The sequence below is a fragment of the Lepidochelys kempii genome, chromosome 11 (genome assembly GCF_965140265.1).
Source record: "Lepidochelys kempii isolate rLepKem1 chromosome 11, rLepKem1.hap2, whole genome shotgun sequence".
In the NCBI taxonomy this organism is placed as follows: Eukaryota; Metazoa; Chordata; order Testudines; family Cheloniidae; genus Lepidochelys; species Lepidochelys kempii.
This window is the reverse complement of record NC_133266.1, coordinates 4,105,422-4,125,285: the sequence shown is the minus strand read 5'-3', so window position 1 is coordinate 4,125,285 and position 19,864 is coordinate 4,105,422. Positions and strand designations below refer to the sequence as shown.

General features: G+C 50.0%; 2 protein-coding genes across 3 annotated transcripts in view; both read left to right on the top strand.

The window, feature by feature from the left end:
* Nucleotides 1-3,795: 3,795 nt before the first annotated feature.
* Nucleotides 3,796-19,864, top strand: part of IGFBP2 (insulin like growth factor binding protein 2) — a 110,202-nt gene continuing 94,133 nt past the window's right edge. For both annotated transcript variants that reach the window (XM_073304996.1, XM_073304997.1), the window contains exon 1: nucleotides 3,796-4,192. In XM_073304996.1, the coding sequence (XP_073161097.1) occupies nucleotides 3,811-4,192 (382 nt within the window). In that variant the 5' untranslated portion in view covers nucleotides 3,796-3,810. The remainder of the gene's footprint in view (nucleotides 4,193-19,864) is intronic.
* On the top strand, nucleotides 16,612-19,208 carry LOC140895406 (uncharacterized). Its single transcript, XM_073304995.1, has 2 exons — nucleotides 16,612-17,975; nucleotides 18,565-19,208. Exons 1-2 carry the CDS (start codon nucleotides 17,390-17,392, stop codon nucleotides 19,104-19,106), a joined length of 1,128 nt encoding a protein of 375 aa, XP_073161096.1. The 5' UTR covers nucleotides 16,612-17,389; the 3' UTR covers nucleotides 19,107-19,208.

Genomic DNA, 19,864 nt, shown 5'->3' with positions numbered 1-19,864 from the left:
TGTGTTCCTTCTATTGCTCCACCGCAGTTCGGGAACCCCACTGCCGCAATCCATCCATTATGTCCTGCACATTGCAGAAAATCACAGTCCTGTGTAGCTGGAGACGATTAATGGCCCCGCACACTTGTATGACAGTGTCCCCCACAGTGGGTTTTCCAGCTCCAAAATGATTTCCCACTGACCAGTAGCAGTGCGGTGTTGCAAGTCTCCCCAGTGTGTTGCAAGTTTCCCCAGCCTTCCACATCTGAAAGTTCTGTAGCCACTTCTCTTCATCCTAAACCTGCATTATGATGTAATCCCACCAATCCGTGCTTGTTTCTCGGGCCCAGAAGTGGCGCTCCACCATCTGCAGCTGCTCCATGATTGCCACCAACAACCTGGAATTGGTTCTCGCTATGTCTCACAGCAATCTGTCCTTTTCCGCTGATTCGGTTCTTCATATGACTGCAAATACGGGAGGATCGTGCATCCTGTGCTTGCAATGCTCATGACAGTAGTGCAGAGCTGTGCAGGCTCCATTCTTCTGTAAGACATGGCAGACAGCAAGGAGAGCCATGTGGGTTTGTGGCATTTTAAAAAAAAGTTGTGAAAATTATGGGATATAGATAACATTATGGGATAGAGACCGTTGCACGCTGGCAAGTTGAACCCTTGCTCCCAGTCAACCCTACTCAACTCATTTCTGCCCTACTATGCATTGTCAAAACTTCCCAAAAGACAGTGCCCTGGACAGGTTGCACACTGTGATACCTACCATGGTGCGCCGCACTGTGTATTGTCACCAGGAGCACCTGTGTCTACGTGCAGTGCCGACGCAAGTATCCACATACATAAGTGATCTACTAACTGCGGTGACCTTACACTAATGTAACTTGCGTCAACCAAAGTTTGTAGCGTAGTCATGGCCTTAGTCCCTGATATATTGCCAGGATGGCATCCATCACACAGCCACTCAAGATACATCTATAAGGCAACTAGATGCCCATGGCTGGCCTGTGCCAGCTGGAGTCCAAGGGTCCCAGAGCTCAGGCTCCAGCCCAAGCCTGGAAGTCTACACAGCCATGAAACAGCCCCACAGCCCAAGTCGGCTGGCATGGGCCCGGCGTGGGTTTTTCTTTGCTGCATAGACCTTAAGGGTACATCCCTAACATAGGGTCCTGATCTTGTTTGAAGCCTCTAGGTAGCTACTGCCATAGAAATAGTAATAATGTAGCTGCAGTTCTCACGCCTTCTCTCACTAACTTTTCTTTTATCTGGCTGAACTTACAATTGGCTCCCCTATTGCAGTGCATTGACTTTCCTTGGAGCAGAGAGGATTGTTCAGGGGTTAGGGCACAAGCCTCGAACTTGGGAGAACAGAATTCTGCTCTGCCACAGACTCCCGACATGATCTCAGGGGTGGAGGGATGGCTTAGTGGTTTGAGCATTGGCCTGCTAAACCCAGGGTTATGAATTCAGTCCTTGATGGGGCTGTTATAGGGATCTGGGGCAAAAATTGGGGATTGGTTCTGCTTTGACAGGGGGTTGGACTAGATGACCTCCTGAGGTCCTTTCCAACCCTGATATTCTATGAAGTCAATTGGCTTTTGTGTGCCTCAGATCCCTATATGTACTAATACTTCCCTTCCGCACCAGAGTGTTGTGAGGATAAATGCATCAAAGATTGTGAAACACTTTGAGATCTACTGATGAAAAGCACTATATAAGAAATAGGTATTATTCGATCTGCTGGGTACTCATCAGGAGTAGGGACCAGGTCAACCTCCAAAGGTTCTGAGGTTTAGTTCCTTAAGCATCAATATCTGGATACCTCTATGAATTTCTGGAATCTGGGAAATATCACAAGGAGAGGGTTTTGGTCATGTGGTTTGGCACTTCCAGTTTCATCTGGATACAACTATGCCTTTCTGTTGCACCCTCCATCTGAGAATCATTAAGTGTATTACAAACACTTAGGGACCCATGCAAAGGAGAAAGTAGATATGCAGAATGTACCTCCCTGCATCAAGACTTGCTGAATTGGAACATCTCTCCAGAAACTTATTTAAGACCAGTGATCTTTAACAGAAATGAATGCTTCTTATGGACTAAGGAGGAAGCACGGTTTTGTGGTTAAGCCAGAAACCTGGAAAGTAGAAGATCAGGTTTATATTCCTGGCTCTGCAAAAGACTTGGGATGTGCCCTTGAAGAAGTCACTTAACTTCTCAGTGCCTTTGTTTCCACCTCTATAAAATTAGGATAGCACTTCCCTACATCTCAGAGGTGGTGTGAGGCGCTGGAATAGATGGGGCTATTAAAATAATGGGTATGGAAGTTCACCTTCTTCGGGAAACAGAGGGGTGCTGAGATTTCTTATGTATGTTTCAGCCTCAAACTGATTCTGCCTACTCCTTTAGTAGCCGCTTTCAGTCCTTCCATAGCTGGGATGTAGACACCAAGTGCCTGGTTTCTTTCAATCTGCCTGGCCCCGCTGTCAATTTGCTTCTTCCACACGGAGTACACAAGCTGGGCATATCTCAGCAGGCACGCAGAAGGGGCAGCCCTTGATCCCAGTCTCATTCACCCTTCAAAACTCCAGTCGCTTGGCTGACATGGAAGCAAACACCAGCCAGATTCCTTGGCACAGGACCTGGAGCAGCCCCATAACCTGGCACTGGGTGGCGGGGGTATCTCAGCCCTCCGGCACTGGGCGAGACCCGAGCCAAGCGCCCTGGGACTGCGGAGGAGGGTCCAGGAATTTAGTCTGCCGCCCCGCACTCGGTGAGGGGCAGTCCCCGATCCCGATCCCCCCGCACTGGGCTGGAGGGGGGCAGCCCCCGAGCGCGGCCCCCGCCCCCGGCACTGATCTGGAGGGGGGCAGCCCCGATCCCGACTCCCCCCCCCGGCACTGGGCTGGAGGGGGGCAGCCCCCGAGCTCGGCCCCCGCCCCCCGGCACTGGGCTGGAGGGGAGCAGTCCCCGATCCCGCCCCTCCCCCCGGCACTGGGCTGGAGGGGGCAGCCCCCGAGCCCGCCACCCCCCGGCACTGGGCTGGAGGGGGCAGCCCCCGATCCCGCCCCCCCCGGCACTGGGCTGGAGGGGGCAGCCCCCGAGCTCGGCCCCCGCCCACGGCACTGGGCTGGAGGGGGGCAGCCCCCGAGCTTGGCCCCCCCGGCACTGGGCTGGAGGGGAGCAGTCCCCGTTCCCGGCCCCTCCCGGCACGGGGCTGGAGTGGGCAGCCCCCGAGCTCGGCCCCCCCCCCCCCCGGCACTGGGCTGGAGGGGGCAGCCCCGATCCCGCCCCCCCCGGCACTGGGCTGGAGTGGGCAGCCCCCGAGATCGCCCCCCCACCCGGCACTGGGCTGGAGGGGGCAGCCCCGATCCCGCCCCCCCCGGCACTGGGCTGGAGTGGGCAGCCCCCCATCCCGCCCCCCCCGGCACTGGGCTGGAGGGGGTTAGCCCCCGATCCCGCCCCCCCCTGGCACTGGGCTGGAGGGGGCAGCCCCCCATCCCGCCCCCCCCGGCACTGGGCTGGAGGGGGTTAGCCCCCGATCCCGCCCCCCCCGGCACTGGGCTGGAGGGGGCAGCCCCGAGCCCGCCCCCCCCGGCACTGGGCTGGAGGGGGCAGCCCCCCATCCCGCCCCCCCCGGCACTGGGCTGGAGGGGGCAGCCCCCCATCCCGCCCCCCCCGGCACTGTCCAGTAGCGGGGGCCGGGGTGGGCGGAGCGGGCGGCTCTAGGACCCGGCGGCGCTGCCGGCTCCCCGGGGGGCCGGGAGGAGGCTGCCACCTGCCCGCCCGCCCGCCCCGCCGCCCCGCCGCACTCCCGCGACGATGCTGCCGCGGGTCGGTCGCTGCCGCCCGGCTCCGGCCGCCTGGCTCCGGCTGCTGCTGCTGGCGGCGGCGCTGGCGCGGCCGGCGCTGCCCGAGGTGCTGTTCCGCTGCCCGCCCTGCTCCGCCGAGCGCCTGGCCGCCTGCGCCCCGGCCGCCGCCTGCCCGGAGCTGGTGCGGGAGCCCGGCTGCGGCTGCTGCCCGGTCTGCGCCCGCCTGGAGAGCCAGTCGTGCGGGGTGTACACGCCGCGCTGCGCCGCCGGCCTGCGCTGCTACCCGCACCCCGGCGCCGAGCTGCCGCTGCAGGCGCTGGTGCAGGGCCAGGGCACCTGCGCCCGGAGACGGGACGCCGCCGAGTACGGGGCCAGCGCCGAGCCGGGCGCAGGTGAGCGGAGCCGGGGGGGGGCAGGTGAGGGGAGCCGGGGGGGGCCGGGACAGCGGGGGGGGGGCGCAGGTGAGCGGAGCCGGGGGGGGGGCGGGACAGCGGGGGGGGCGCAGGTGAGGGGAGCCGGAGGGGGGCAGGTGAGGGGAGCCGGGGGGGGCCGGGACAGCGGGGGGGGGGCGCAGGTGAGCGGAGCCGGGGGGGGCGGGACAGCGGGGGGGGCGCAGGTGAGGGGAGCCGGGGGGGGCGGGACAGCGGGGGGCCACAGGTGAGGAGGGCGGGACAGCGAGGGGGGAGCGCAGGTGAGGGGAGCCGGGGGGGGCGGGACAGCGGGGGGCCACAGGTGAGGAGGGCGGGACAGCGAGGGGGGAGCGCAGGTGAGGGGAGCCGGGGGGGGCAGGTGAGGGGAGCCGGGGGGGGCGGGACAGCGGGGGGCCACAGGTGAGGAGGGCGGGACAGCGAGGGGGGGGCGCAGGTGAGGGGAGCCGGGGGGGGCCGGGACAGCGGGGGGGGGGCGCAGGTGAGCGGAGCCGGGGGGGGCGGGACAGCGGGGGGGGGCAGGTGAGGGGAGCCGGAGGGGGGCGGGACAGCGGGGGGCCACAGGTGAGGAGGGCGGGACAGCGAGGGGGGAGCGCAGGTGAGGGGAGCCGGGGGGGGGGCGCAGGTGAGGTGAGTGGGACGGAGGGGGGAGCGTAGGTGAGCGGAGCCGGGGGGGCGGGACAGCGGGGGGGGGAGGGCAGGTGAGGGGAGCCGGGGGGGCGCAGGTGAGCGGAGCCGGGGGGGCGGGACAGCGGGGGGGGGGGGGGGAGGGCAGGTGAGGGGAGCCGGGGGGGGCGCAGGTGAGGTGAGCGGGACAGAGGGGGGAGCGCAGGTGAGCAGAGCCGGGGGGGCGGGACAGCGGGGGGGGAGCGCAGGTGAGGGGAGCCGGGGGGGCGCAGGTGAGGGGAGTGGGACAGTGGGGGGGGCGCGCAGGTGAGGGGAGCGGGGGGGTGGGGCAGCGGGGGGGACGCAGGTGAGGGGTGGTGAGGGGAGCCTGGGACGCGCAGGTGAGGGGAGTGGGACAGTGGGGGGGCGCGCAGGTGAGGGGGGCGGGACAGTAGGGGGGCACGCAGGTGAGTGGAGCAGGGGTGGGACAGTGGGGGGGCGTGCAGGTGAGCGGAGTTGGGGGGGCGCGACAGCGGGGGGGGCGCAGGTGCCCGGAGCCCAGGAGGGTGGGATGGTGGGGGGGCATGTGAGGGGAGTCGGGCTGTGGGACCCCGGTGGGGTGAGGTGAGGGGGTGTGGGTGTGCATGTGAGGGGATCCCAGTGGGTTGAGGGAAGCTGAGATGAGGGGGAACCTGGAGGGGCAAGTGAGGGGAGTCTGAGGGGGCGGGGGCACTCCAGTGGGGCGAGGAGGACCCCAGTGGGGGAGGGGAGACAGGCTGAGGGGGAACCTGGGGGTTGGGTGAGGAGAGCTGAGGAGGAAGGGGACCCCAGTGGGGTGAGGCTGTCCAGGTGAGGGGGAACTTGGGGGGTGAGTGAGGAAAGCTCACTGTGGGCGAGCCAGGGGATGCAAGTGAGAGGGACCCCAGTGGGGAGAAGGGAGCTGAGGCAAGGGGACCCTGGGGGGGGGCAGGTGAGGGAGATCTCAGTGTGGTGAAGGGAGCTAGGCTGAGGGGGGAGTCCAGGGGGGTGGCTCAGGGGAAGCCCGAGGGAGGGGTAGTGAGGGGAGCTGGGCTGATGGGGAGCCTGGGGAGTGGATGAGGGGAGCCGGGGGGCGCGACTGCTGAGGGGAGCAATGAAACAGCCCCAGGTTGGCTGGCATGGGCCAGTAGTGGGTTTTTCTTTGCTGTGTAGACATACCCTGAGGGTACATTGCTAACACAATGGCTGTGTCTACACTGCCACTTTCAGCACTAAAACTTTAGTCGTTCAAGGTTGTGAAAAAACACCCCCCCCCCGCCCCCAAAGCGAAAAAAGCTTTAGTGCTGAAAAGCACTGTTATAGACAGCGCTTTATCGCCGGGATAAAGCTACCACCCTTCGTTAGGAGTGGTTATTTTTTATCACTGGGAGAGCTCTCCCCCGGGGATAAAGCGCGTCTACATTGCCCATGTCACAGTGCTGCCTGTTCTTGTTTGGAGCTTCTAGGTAGCATAAAGTGTGTAAAGATCTTTAGAAAGCCAGAACTCTTGAGAACACTGTTGATGTGAAATCTTGCTCAGCTTAAAGAAAACAAATGTCAATAGTCTGATTTTACACTCTCCAGAAAATTGTGGACACTTAGGTTTGTCATCTCGAGTTGACTTTCCAGTTTTTACTTGTGCTGTTAGAAGGGGGAGAGGGAGAGAAAAGCACAATAACTTCTGTACAAATGTAAGTGTAAGTAAGGGGTTTCCTTACTGAATGCTGTTTTCTTGCATTTGTGGGTTTCTCTCAGAGCTTTTGTTACTTCAGTGGGGTTTTTTGTCTGGTTTTAAGTTTCTTGTTTCCTTGCAGTTTGTGCAATTTTTTATATATATACATACAGACACACACACACACAATAACAAATTTTAAAAACACTTTAGTGCTCTGTATGTGTTACTCTGTAATGCCCATAGGGATAAATAATGGCAAATGGAGCAGAATAAAGCAAGCTGTTTTAATACTCAGAGCTGAGCATGTCTTTGCAAAAGGAGTTGGACATCCTCTTGCACCAAAGAGAGAAGGATTCAGTCATTTCGAGCTGCATAAGTTTTAACAGGTTGTTGCAACCATTGCGGGGGAGTTCCTAACAGCAGAAAAAACTGTCAGCTTCCCCTGATGTTCTTTTGTTGAAATTCATACTGTACCTTCTAGCTGCAACATGCACCCAAAATAAGGATGGAAGAGGTTTGTTTTTCCATTTCAAACAGTAACAGAGAACCATGAAATTCATTCTGCTCAGTTCTCAAGTTTGAGGAGTTGGGGAGAATCAAATTCTCTTTCAGCCGCTGATGTCAAATAGTTTGAAGCATGCTGTGTTGTGAGAGCAGTTTTCTCTTGCAAAAAGGCAGGTGCTGATCCTTCCTTTTTATGCATTTCAAGGAATTCACCCTGTCTTCACCCTTCCAGTTTGAAAAGTCTCCTTTTGCTGGTTGGGGATTGGAATGTGAAACTCATATGTTGCTCTTTAAATTAGAGGGTTGGCAAGTTATTTTATATCTGATGAGAGGCAGGAAGGTTGCCCAAGTGAAACAAGGAATAAGACTCTGAAAATTCTCCTGCTGTGGGATCCAGCATTGTTTAGTCTTCCAATTAGGTCTGCGATGCCAATCCAGAAATGGTTGTAGGCAGAAAGAAACATAAACCACCACACAGCTAGGAAACGTGCAGCGCTGCTCGTTGCACAAGGGGTTTGGAGTAATTTGAAGCTGTTGGGAATGTCGGAAGAAAATAGCAGTCAGTGAAAACCTGTGTGAGAATTTATAGATGCACCCTTGGGGCCTGATGCCACAGAGTGCGGAGTGCTCTCAACTCCCACAGAAGCTGGAAGCTGAGATGCTCAGCCCCTCGCAGGATCTGGTCTGCAGCAATAGTTTTGATGCCATTGAAATTGTACTCTTCTTTTACAGTTTATTTTACATCATTTTATAGTAAATTTTACGCTCTGCTCACTGTAACTGTATAAGCTAGGGAACAAATTTGTTGCCATCTATCTAAAGTGCTTATATGGCTCCCACCATATCTGAGGATCTCAGAATCTTTAACACATATATCCTTACAGCATCCTTGGGAGGTAGTTAAAATGCTGTTATCTCCATTTTACAGATGGGAAACCAAGGTACAGAGAGACTGAGTTGCCCAAAGTCACACAGGAAGCCTGTAGCAGAGCAGGGATTTGAACCTGGGGCTCCCAAAGGCCAATATAGCTAGACCATTCTTATTCTCTGATCGCTGTTCTAAAGACCATATGAAATGATTTGGTGAGTTTCAGTCTCTTTCTGAGAGGATGAGTGTCCAGATTGCTGTTTTTATTGAAATGTCTTTAGCCTTCCAGATCTTTCACAGTTTTCCAGAGGCTGTAGCAGCTAGTCTGATTCTTCTTATCTTTACAATTCTCATTCTTCAGTACTAGTCCTCCAAGGTCCGCAATTTTTTCCATTTCTTCTAGTTCTTTGTCTCTGAGTTTGACCTTTATCTCTTTCTTTTATCTTCCAGTGGTCATAAGTTTTGTCTTCTCTGTGCTGATCTTCAAACCAAATTTTCTGCTTTTCCAGTCTACCTGGTCAGTTGTTATCTATAAATCTTCCTCGGTCAAAGCTGTGAGGTCAATATCATTTCGTGAATCTACAAACAAAAATCAGCATACAGGAGACGACTGCCATGCTGATAACCGTTGTATCGGTTGGAATGCGGAAGTATGAGGAAAGCAGATGAACGAAAGATTTTGACCGCAGAAATAAGCTGACTTGGGGCATACTGAGAGTTTCAAGACTGTAGGAAATAAAAATGAAGAGATAGGAAAACAGAGGAAGAAATAACACTGTTACAGGAGATTCAAGAAAGATGACTGCAGTGGTTAGGACATGTGCCAAGAATGGACCCAGAAAGGATACCGTAGATGGCAATACATTCCTGTGTGCAAAGAACTAGAAATAGAGGAAGCTGTGAATCTGGCACCAGATAGAAAATGGTGGGAAGATTTAATTTGGCCCCATTGTCACTGTTGAGCTGATGGGTGTGAATCAAAGAGAAAGGAAAGAAGTGTTCAGATTACAAACACACAACTCCAGTCAAAATAATTGTCTTTCTCTTACACCGTTTTAGAGAGGCCAAGAACTGAATGGGCCATAGAGACTGTTCTTTTGCATTTTTGCCCTTAGAGGTGATCACTCCAGGGCAGGGGTGAGGCTCACTGGTAGGAGGCAGTGTAAGAGAAAGCTTGCTGTACTAATTCAGTGCATAGGAGTATGGGAATGAGAAATACTGGTTTTGCCATGTTGAATTTAAATTATTACTGGGACACCTAGGCAGTGTCTTCACTAGGACAAAAGGTGTGTTCCTAATCTGTGTTAGCTAATTTGAGGCAAAATCTTAGCTGGTTTGTAGTTTTCACACGTTAGCAGGTTGAAATAAAGACTATGGGGAGACTAGACTTTAACTTGACCAGCTAACGTGTGTGAAAACTACAAATTGCTTTGTCTTCTTCACTGGGATTTGATCTTGAGTTAGCTGACCCAAATGGAGAGAACATCTTTTTTTCCTTATTGCAGATTAGGCTTTAGGGTTAAACCATGCTTCTAATTCTGAAAAGTGGCTTTAAAGATGGTACTCTGCATTGTAGGGTTCCTTGTTTGTGTCTCAATTATTCTAGCTCAAATTTAGCAAAAAGACTGTTTTTCTAACTGCCAGAGCAGCAGAATCAGCTTGGGATCATGGGATGTAAAAGTCAACCTTTGTTTTTTCTGGCTCATGTATCATCACTAGTAATCAGGGCCTTGTGTACTTTGCAATTCCAAGTCCGTAGAAACTGTCACAGAATTCACCCTTTGCCACTGACTTATGCTCCAGAATATCAGCTTTCATTTAAAAATAAGTTTCTAGGTCTTACGATTGCAAAGCAATCCTTCCAAACGTTAACTAATCAGACAGCCTGAAACAATAGGTTGGAAAGGTGGAAACTGGCCCATTCACCTCAATAGGGTGTTAACTTTGAAAGCTAATAATACAAACATCAGCATCAGAATAGTTAACTTTTTCACCGTGGATCATTGTAACATCCAGCTATAGTGCTTATTTGACAAACTCCAAATGCCTCACATCCTTGAGGGCCAAAGACCAAAAAAAACTCCATCTTCCACCCAACAACTGCTAGACTACAGTTAAGCATTTTCAATCCAGATTTGTATCTCATATTGACAATTACAAATATAGAGGTAACATAAAATAAATTGAATGTACTATTAACTCGAAAAACACTGGGCAATGTAGTGAGGGTGTCTTTCATTTCCATCTTTGATCCAGTGAAGACCTCTGTGTTTTAATTTCTCTCAAGATGCTGCAAAATCTCCAGTCTTGTGCTGAAGTGCTGCAGAACGCAGGGCTCTTGCCACAAAAGTTAGGTTACACTTTGTGTGGACCACACATGAGTTTCCAGAAATTAAAATAACTTCAAATGGAATGTATTTAACCACTCTGTTGATGATGCATGAGCCAGAATAGAATACAGCTCATTCTCTCATCCTTGCTGTGTGGTGCTTCCAGAAGGTTGGTCATCTTCTTCGTATGGCTGATGTAGAGTAACTACTTTAATTTTACATTCAGATGGTTAAGCCAGATAATTGTGTCAGGAGTACCAGAGTGTATCACTGTGATGTCTCCTTTGTATTCGTGAATCGGGCATTGAGCAGTTCCATGATCTGTTCAGGGTGATCGCAGTCACACACTGGAGAGTCTTTAATTTTCCATTTGTGCAGCAAGTATGCGTATCTGCTACGATTTGTGCAGATGCAGTTTAGGGTTGCCCAGGAGCTTCGCAGGAAATCAAAGCCAGGGGTCTACTGCATCAGGTCTTTCTCAAGGTGTGTATTTGTGACTTCTTGTGAACTCAGTTTCGCTTTCCAAGCTTCATCAGATGTGAAGTTGCATTGGCGAAGGTTAAATGCATGGGTCCAGAAAGGCTTACATGACTTCAGGTGGTGGTGAGGGGCATTGTTAAGGTTCCGTTGGATGGGGAGATGTTCATTTTCCACGATCCCGAAGGGTTGAGGCATCACGGCGAATGGATGGGGGAGCAATGTGCGACAGAAGCGGCAGCCAAGGTGTTGGTGTCAACTTGAGGGTTCTAGTGATTCACTGCGTTGCAGTGTTCAGTTGGACATCAACAAGTTCTGGTCCATAAGGGTGCACAGAACTCGGCTACGGAGTATATCAGGACCATCACTGATCTCCGTATCACTGATGCTGATGCTCCCCAGCTTGTGCTTCCCAGTTTCTGGACCAGGTTGACCCCTGTTTTCATGTTGGCGGTTACCTTCTTCAGATGGTCGTGGAAGGTTTAGTGTGCGATCCAGCTTCACTTGGAGCAAGTAGTGGGTTGGTTAATCTATGTAAGCTTTTTTGGAGCAGGATGTGTCTGTACAGGACCTAGCACAATGGGACAACAAATAATAAATAATTATGAAGCAGCTCATTGAATATAACATAACAATTCCTGTCTCCACACACTTTCTCCTCACTGAGGTGACAGTGGTGGTTTGTAGGAAGGGGTGAAGATTTTGAAGACTTCAGGACGCTTACTAAAGAAGTGTTTTATTTTTGTCCTGTCCGTTGGCAAATGTTCTGTTTCCTCCTTGTCCCAAGAGGCAATTGTTTCTTTTCCTCTTGGTTCCAGTTTGTTGCTAACTAAAAGCGGTATTTGCTGAGGGAATAGTTAGAAGTTCTGGCTGAGAGAAACTTCATGTCATTTGTTTTATCCACATCCAGGAATTGAGCTTGGATAAACAATGAGAAGGGAGAACAGTGAAAAATGGAGCATAGGGGGTGTATTTATTTATGAAACTTTGCACTAGAGATTGTCAAATGATTAGCTGTGGTTTGTTTATCTGACTAGTATAGCCATTGCATTTGCTCACAAGTTATTCGTGAACATAATGTGATTTTTACAAATTTGTTTTTTTATTCTAATTGTTTACAGACTCTTTTGTACAAACATTTTAGCTGATAGAACTTCTTGTTTATGAATATTCAGAGTATTTGCTATTTGTGTCATATGCTAGCTCTTGTAAATCACATGATATTTTTTCTGTTCTTGACTGGTTGATCTTAGCTTCATGAAGAGGAGGAAGGCCAAATAAACCATTGGCACTTTGATTCTTTCAGAGAAATTATGTGAACACGTTAGGTAAAGAGAGAGAGAGAGAGACGCGCACAGATGGAATTAAAGTTTGAGGACATTGTAAAGCTTTTCTTTCATACTAGAAAGAGCATTGGATCCAGTTATGTACCTAGATCCAAGATTTAAAACCACCTAGGTTTTCTTTCTCTGACTGAGAAAGATAAGCTATATCTATAGGCAGTTTAGCAGACTTTACATGTGTTTGTTTCTTGTCCTAGTTGCACAAAGTAATTGTGTGTGTGTGTGTGTGTGTGTGTAGGTAGAACTGTTTTCAAAGGTGTTTTCACACACATTCACCTGGCTTTTCCTTGGTTGCTGCTGTGTTACATGTCTCATGCACAACAGTATTTAATGCATCTGCCAAGAGTATGAATTGAATCCGTTGGTCTCTTTTATTACACATTATCACCAGCTGCTCACATCTGTTAATAGTTGTAGATGTGTGCTCAGGCTTGCAGTTGCCAGTTGAGGCTTTAAATATATTGCTTTTTCTTGTTGGGTTAGCTGTATTAATGGCAGGTCTCTGGCCCAGGTAATCTGGGAAAGTGCTCTATTAATTGCCCCACTCCAAACAATAACATGCTGTTTCATATGTCTGCCAAATGCACTTATTTGCTCTAGGACTCTCGCACCCCTCTCAAAATTCACAACAATCGTTTGTATCAGGAAAACGTAATAGTTCTTGTACATGCATGGTCCAGTGTGAAAAGAGTGAAATATCTGTCATAACTGGGGTGTGCAGAGGTTAGGGGACAAACCCCTCCCCTTGTTGTATTGATGATATTAAGCAGTGTCTCATAGTAATTGCCTGGACTGTTTGGTCAAAAGCACGCATGATGAGTAAACAAGGCAGTTATAGCAAAACTAGAAGTAAAGTGAGGTCTGTGATTTCAAAGATTAGTCCCTGGAAAGATACTAGGGGACAACCCGAAGGTGGTCAGTTCCAGGAAAGCGTCATCCTCACACTCTGTTGTTTGTGGTAGTGGCAGAACACAGCGAACTGCTGCCCAGAAATACCAGTCTTATTTGCACAGGTTGATTGTGAAAAGCAGGAAGTCAGAGGCTAGGGGAGCCTTGTTTTGAGTATTTGTATATAGAAGATCTAGCAAATGTTCTTGTCCCAATACAGAAGGAGGCAGCAGAGTGTATCTGCAGCTGAGTCTGGAGGGGGTTAAACTGCTGGGAGAGAGAAAGATCATGTTACTACCACCACAGGGCAAGTTACTCCTAACGACATGAGGGTCACCTGTAGAATGGCCCTGGGAATAAAAATTACGGCACTTGACCTGCTCCCCTTTCCCCATGTGGCGGGTGAGAGCTTTGAGAAGCAGATGGCTGCTGCCTCTCCACTGCGACAGGTTCCAAGCCATTCCTTTTCTCCCCCTCCCCCCCCTTAAAAAGGCTGCCAGAACTTTGCCAAACAGTGCAGACTGTAATATGGCATGGCGTTGGGCAGTATGAGGGCGTGCCTCGCAATGCCTATGGTGTATCTGTTGCTCTTATTTAAACACCCTCTAATTTGTCAATTCGTTTCTAGTTAAGTGTACAGTCTCACTCGAGCCATGTACAGAGGTGCTATTCCCCGTCACCCACCCCGATCCAGGGAATGATGCTTCTTTGTATGCATCTCAGCTTCACGCTGACATATTTTTGCTGCCATATCACAATGCAAAATTATATCCAGTTTTAGGCCTGTCACCTTCACGCCACCTTCTTTGCCAGGCACTTTAGAACTGGGAAAGGAGCAAGTCAAATGACTACTCCTAAGGCTTGTACAGTGTCTCTCCATATTCAGTCACGTATGTTCTTGCCACATATGTATTGTGGCAATCTCCCTTGAAGGTGTTTTCTATGTGATTCGCCCGTTATTCATGGCATGAGCAAAAGTGAGAGCCGTAACTTTTCCCCAGAATTTATCCTTTGACCTGATGGTAGGCTGGTTTTCACCACAGGGAGCTTTACAGTATGCATTAATGGCAATTTCTTCACTCCTCAGAGAATTGTGTAAATACAATACCTCATTCTATGTGATTCACATAATACAGGCAGGTTTTTGGGACTGGGCTTGGAGGAGCAGGAGGATCTCTCCATTTGAAACTACAAAGGGGATTTGAGGGAGACAGTCTGGAGCTTCCTGAGCTGGAATTTGTCTAGGATGCCAAGGTTGATTTCTCATCTCTTAATGTCCCCAAACAATTTATATCTCCTGTAGGAATGGCATATCTAGCAGCAAAACACCAACCCTACACTATCCCCAGCCCTGGGGCTACCACTTCAAGCATCTCATTAAGATTTTCCTTTGTGGGTTCCTGTCCAAGGAACTGGCCAAGCCTAACCTTGTTTAGCCTCAGAGCTCTCTTACAGTAACACGCCAAAGTGGAATGGCTGCTGTAACATGATCTAATAAGGGTGAGGTGAAGGTTCCTTTTTAATGTTACTTAGAATTTTACACTCACTGCTTCAGTTTGTGTGAAAATCCAGGAAAAATTGAAAATGACGATCTGTTATTTTATTGTATTTATTATTTGATCAAATCCAGAGGCTAGCAAGTCCTTGTGTAGAGACCAGCAGAAAGCAAGGTCCTTCCTTTATGAGATTGCAATGGAAGTTAGCTATATTAAAAGAAAAGAGTTAGCAATCAAGGTACTTTCTTATGGAAAGAGATGGAATATTGGGCTAAATAACAATGATCCCAAATCACTTTTGCAAATGGTACAATAATGTTTCAGCATTTCAGCCATTATTCATAGCAAAGCTGCGTTGTGCCTCTTGGCTGGTAAAATTATGTATTTGCTGCCTAGTCTGTCTAGTCAAAGATTCTTGTGGCATTAATTCTTTTTTGAGGAGCACTTTCTTTGTATTTGATTACAGAACCAATAACTGGAGTCTGGTCAGTAGTGACGCTCTTTGTAGACTGTGCATGTGGGAATTGGGCTATGTTGAAATTAGTATTGTTTAGTCTTGCAGTTTTCTGTTCATACAACATCTCTGGAGGGATAGCAGAAATATAATGTTTTTCCTAGAAATTAATACTGTGTCCACATCATATTTGTGTTCAAAGACAATTTTTTGAGAATTTTATGTGAGATTTTGTAGCTTTTTCAGGCCATCCAGTAGATATGGCACATATAGCCCAGTTACATATTGTTGCAAATTTTTGACCACCATGTTTGTCAATATGTTGCAGGTCTTGGCCACTCAGAAATTTCACAAGGGGACAGTACTCATATCCTCCTGCTCCAAAGGCCTCTGCCACTTTAAATAAAGGAGAATCACCTTTAGCTACGAGAAGTATTGGATCTGTGATGCACAGTTGAGCAGTTCTGGTTCCATCCATTAGAGAACAGTGGTCTCACACAGACAGACTGAACCCTCTACACTCACAGCCCCTCTCCCAGACACACCAGTCCAGCGGTATATTTACATATTTCTAAACTCATCTTTGATTTAGGCAGCTGTAAAAAATGGCCATTATGAGCAGAATCACTGCAGTATTGGCAGTGTTGGATGCAACGTTTGACTTCATTCTGTTGGTAAGGAGTTAAACCGTGGTGCGGTTTGTGGGGAGATTGCATGCCAGACCTGTATATTTATAGTCAGAGCCTAGAGAGAGAGAAATCTGCTAGGTCCAAACTAGTCCATCTCTCTGGGGTCAGTCTAGGATGTCCCTCTACAGTATATTCTCAAGTGTTCTGTCCATTCTAGTTTTAATTGCCCCAGTGATAAAGCACTTTTGCAACCAGTCCATCCTAACAGATTCCTCTCACCTCAGTGTTAGAGGAGTTTTCCTGATAACCATCCTACATTTTCCTTTTGCCATTTCATAGTAAGACAGGACAGGCACTTAAGTCCCAAAGCACTGACAATATGCTTGTCTCAAGCTGGCCGGACAGTGCAATATGCAGTAGAGTGAGCTATCAAACTAATTTTTGTTATTTTCTGGGTGTCCTTCAGACCCTTATCAGAATTTAAAAGGTGATGCACACGCCTCTATTTCCTCTCTCCTCACCCGTTGCCTCTTCGTCTTCAATCTAGTGGCACTGCATCACAGCCACTTTGTCTGGAGGGGAGTCTCCAGAGCCTGTCATTGCTGCTCTGTGAAGTGTGATTATAACTCAGAATGTGATTCGAAAAATGGCATGGTGGGGCTCCATGTTTACTGGATCGATTTTTCTCTGTTTCTAAATACAAATATTTCTTTTTTCTAATTGCCAGCCCTGCGTATTCCACCTAGGACATGAGTGTCGAGCTGGGGTTTTGCATTGTCACCAGTAATAAAAGATTCAAAAATTGGAACTTGGAGATTTCTGATGTGTTTTCCAGAGTAGAATCCATCTCTTTAATGCAGAGCTCTGATTACTCTTTAGGGGTAACAGAGTAAAGGTAGTAAAAAATTATTTTTGTCAGTAAAATCAGCAGATTTAACTCAAAAAGAAAAGGAGTACATGTGGCACCTTAGAGACTAACCAATTTATTTGAGCATAAGCTTTCGTGAGCCACAGCTCACTTCATCGATGAAGTGCATCTGATGAAGTGAGCTGTGGCTCACGAAAGCTTATGCTGAAGTAAATTGGTTAGTCTCTAAGGTGCCACAAGTCCTCCTTTTCTTTTTGCGAATACAGACTAACAAGGCTGCTCCTCTGAAACCAGATTTAACTCAGATTACACATAGGAAGAATCTTACCGAGTAAGAAGATGCCATTCTGCATACTCGCTTACCTGACAATAACCACAGTTTAATTATCTGAAGGGATCTCTGCTGAGTAATGGGAGGCGCACTACCTTTCTCTCCTTCCTCCTCTGCCCCATTAGTGAAGTTACTCTGGATTTATGCTAGTATAACTGGGACCAGGATCGGGTTCACTGGGCCTGATTCTCCTCTCACTTACTGAGTCACAGATTTTAGTGGAGATGCTCCTGATTTGCATTCATGTCAGTGAGAGGAGAATCAAGCCCATTGCCTCTAAGTAGGATTCAGTTCCGTGTACCTGTTCCTTTAGAACACAGCCCTGGTCTACACTAGGACTTTAGGTCGAATTTAGCAGCATTAAATCGATGTAAACCTGCACCCGTCCACACGATGAAGCCCTTTATTTCGACTTAAAGGGCTCTTAAAATCGATTTCCTTACTCCACCCCTGACAAGTGGATTAGCGCTTAAATTGGCCTTGCCGGCTTGAATTTGGGGTACTGTGGACACAATTCGCCGTATTGGCCTCCGGGAGCTATCCCAGAGTGCTCCGTTGTGACCGCTCTGGACAGCACTCTCAACTCAGATGCACTGGCCAGGTAGACAGGAAAAGAACCGTGAACTTTTGAATCTCATTTCCTGTTTGGCCAGCGTGGCAAGCTGCAGGTGACCATGCAGAGCTCATCAGCAGAGGTGACCATGATGGAGTCCCAGAATCGCAAAAGAGCTCCAGCATGGACCGAACGGGAGGTACGGGATCTGATCGCTGTATGGGGAGAGGAATCCGTGCTATCAGAACTCCGTTCCAGTTTTCGAAATGCCAAAACCTTTGTCAAAATCTCCCAGGGCATGAAGGACAGAGGCCATAACAGGGACCCGAAGCAGTGCCGCGTGAAACTGAAGGAGCTGAGGCAAGCCTACCAGAAAACCAGAGAGGCGAACGGCCGCTCCGGGTCAGAGCCCCAAACATGCCGCTTCTATGATGAGCTGCATGCCATTTTAGGGGGTTCAGCCACCACTACCCCAGCCGTGTTGTTTGACTCCTTCAATGGAGATGGAGGCAATACGGAAGCAGGTTTTGGGGACGAAGAAGATGATGATGATGATGATGAGGTTGTAGATAGCTCACAGCAAGCAAGTGGAGAAACCGGTTTTCCCGACAGCCAGGAACTGTTTCTCACCCTGGACCTGGAGCCAGTACCCCCCGAACCCACCCAAGGCTGCCTCCTGGACCCAGCAGGCAGAGAAGGGACCTCTGGTGAGTGTACCTTTTAAAATACTATACATGGTTTAAAAGCAAGCATGTGAAAGGATTACTTTGCCCTGGCATTCGCGGTTCTCCTGGATGTACTCCCAAAGCCTTTGCAAAAGGTTTCTGGGGAGGGCAGCCTTATTGCGTCCTTCATGGTAGGACACTTTACCACTCCAGGCCAGTAACACGTACTTGGGAATCATTGTAGAACAAACCATTGCAGTGTATGTTTGCTGGCATTCAAACAACATCCGTTCTTTATCTCTCTGTGTTATCCTCAGGAGAGTGAGATATAATTCATGGTCACCTGGTTGAAATAGGGTGCTTTTCTTCAGGGGACACTCAGAGGAGCCCGTTCCTGCTGGGCTGTTTGCCTGTGGCTAAACAGAAATGTTCCCCGCTGTTAGCCACAGGGAGGGGGGGAAGGTTGAGGGGGTAGCCACGCGGTGGGGGGAGGCAAAATGCGACCTTGTAACGAAAGCACATGTGCTATGTATGTAATGTTAACAGCAAGGTTTACCCTGAAAGAGTGTAGCCACTGTTTTATAAAATGTGTCTTTTTAAATACCGCTGTCCCTTTTTTTTTCTCCACCAGCTGCATGTGTTTCAATGATCACAGGATCTTCTCCTTCCCAGAGGCTAGTGAAGCTTAGAAAGAAAAAAAAACGCACTCGCAATGAAATGTTCTCCGAGCTCATGCTGTCCTCCCACATTGACAGAGCACAGACGAATGCGTGGAGGCAAATAATGTCAGAGTGCAGGAAAGCACAAAATGACCGGGAGGAGAGGTGGCGGGCTGAAGAGAGTAAGTGGAGGGCTGCAGAGAGTAAGTGGCGGGCTGAAGACAGGGCTGAAGCTCAATTGTGGCGGCAGCCTGATGAGAGGAGGCAGGATTCAATGCTGAGGCTGCTGGCGGACCAAACCAGTATGCTCCAGTGTATGGTTGAGCTGCAGCAAAGGCAGCTGGAGCACAGACTGCCACTACAGCCCCTGTGTAACCAACCACCCTCCTCCCCAAGTTCCATAGCCTCCACAGCCAAACGCCCAAGAACGCGGTGGGGGGGCCTCCGGCCAACCAGCCACTCCACCACAGAGGATTGCCCAAAAAAAAGAAGGCTGTCATTCAATAAATTTTAAAGTTGTAAACTTTTAAAGTACTGTGTGGCATTTTCCTTCCCTCCTCCACCACCCCTCCTGGGCTACCTTGGTAGTCATCCCCCTATTTGTGTGATGAATGAATAAAGAATGCATGAATGTGAAGCAACAATGACTTTATTGCCTCTGCAAGTGGTGATTGAAGGGAGGAGGGGCGGGTGGTTAGCTTATAGGGAAGTAGAGTGAACCAAGGGGCGGGGGGTTTCATCAAGGAGAAACAAACAGAACTTTCACACCGTAGCCTGGCCAGTCATGAAACTGGTTTTCAAAACTTCTCTGATGCGTACCGCGCCCTCCTGTGCTCTTCTAACTGCCCTGGTGTCTGGCTGCGCGTAACCAGCAGCCAGGCGATTTGCCTCAACCTCCCACCCCGCCATAAACGTCTTCCCCCTTACTCTCACAGATATTGTGGAGCACACAGCAAGCAGTAATAACAGCGGGAATATTGGTTTCGCTGAGGTCTAAGCGAGTCAGTAAACTGCGCCAGCGCGCCTTTAAACGTCCAAATGCACATTCTACCACCATTCTGCACTTGCTCAGCCTGTAGTTGAACAGCTCCTGACCACTGTCCAGGCTGCCTGTGTATGGCTTCATGAGCCATGGCATTAAGGGGTAGGCTGGGTCCCCAAGGATACATATAGGCATTTCAACATCCCCAACAGTTATTTTCTGGTCTGGGAATAAAGTCCCTTCCTGCAGCTTTTGAAACAGACCAGAGTTCCTGAAGATGTGAGCGTCAT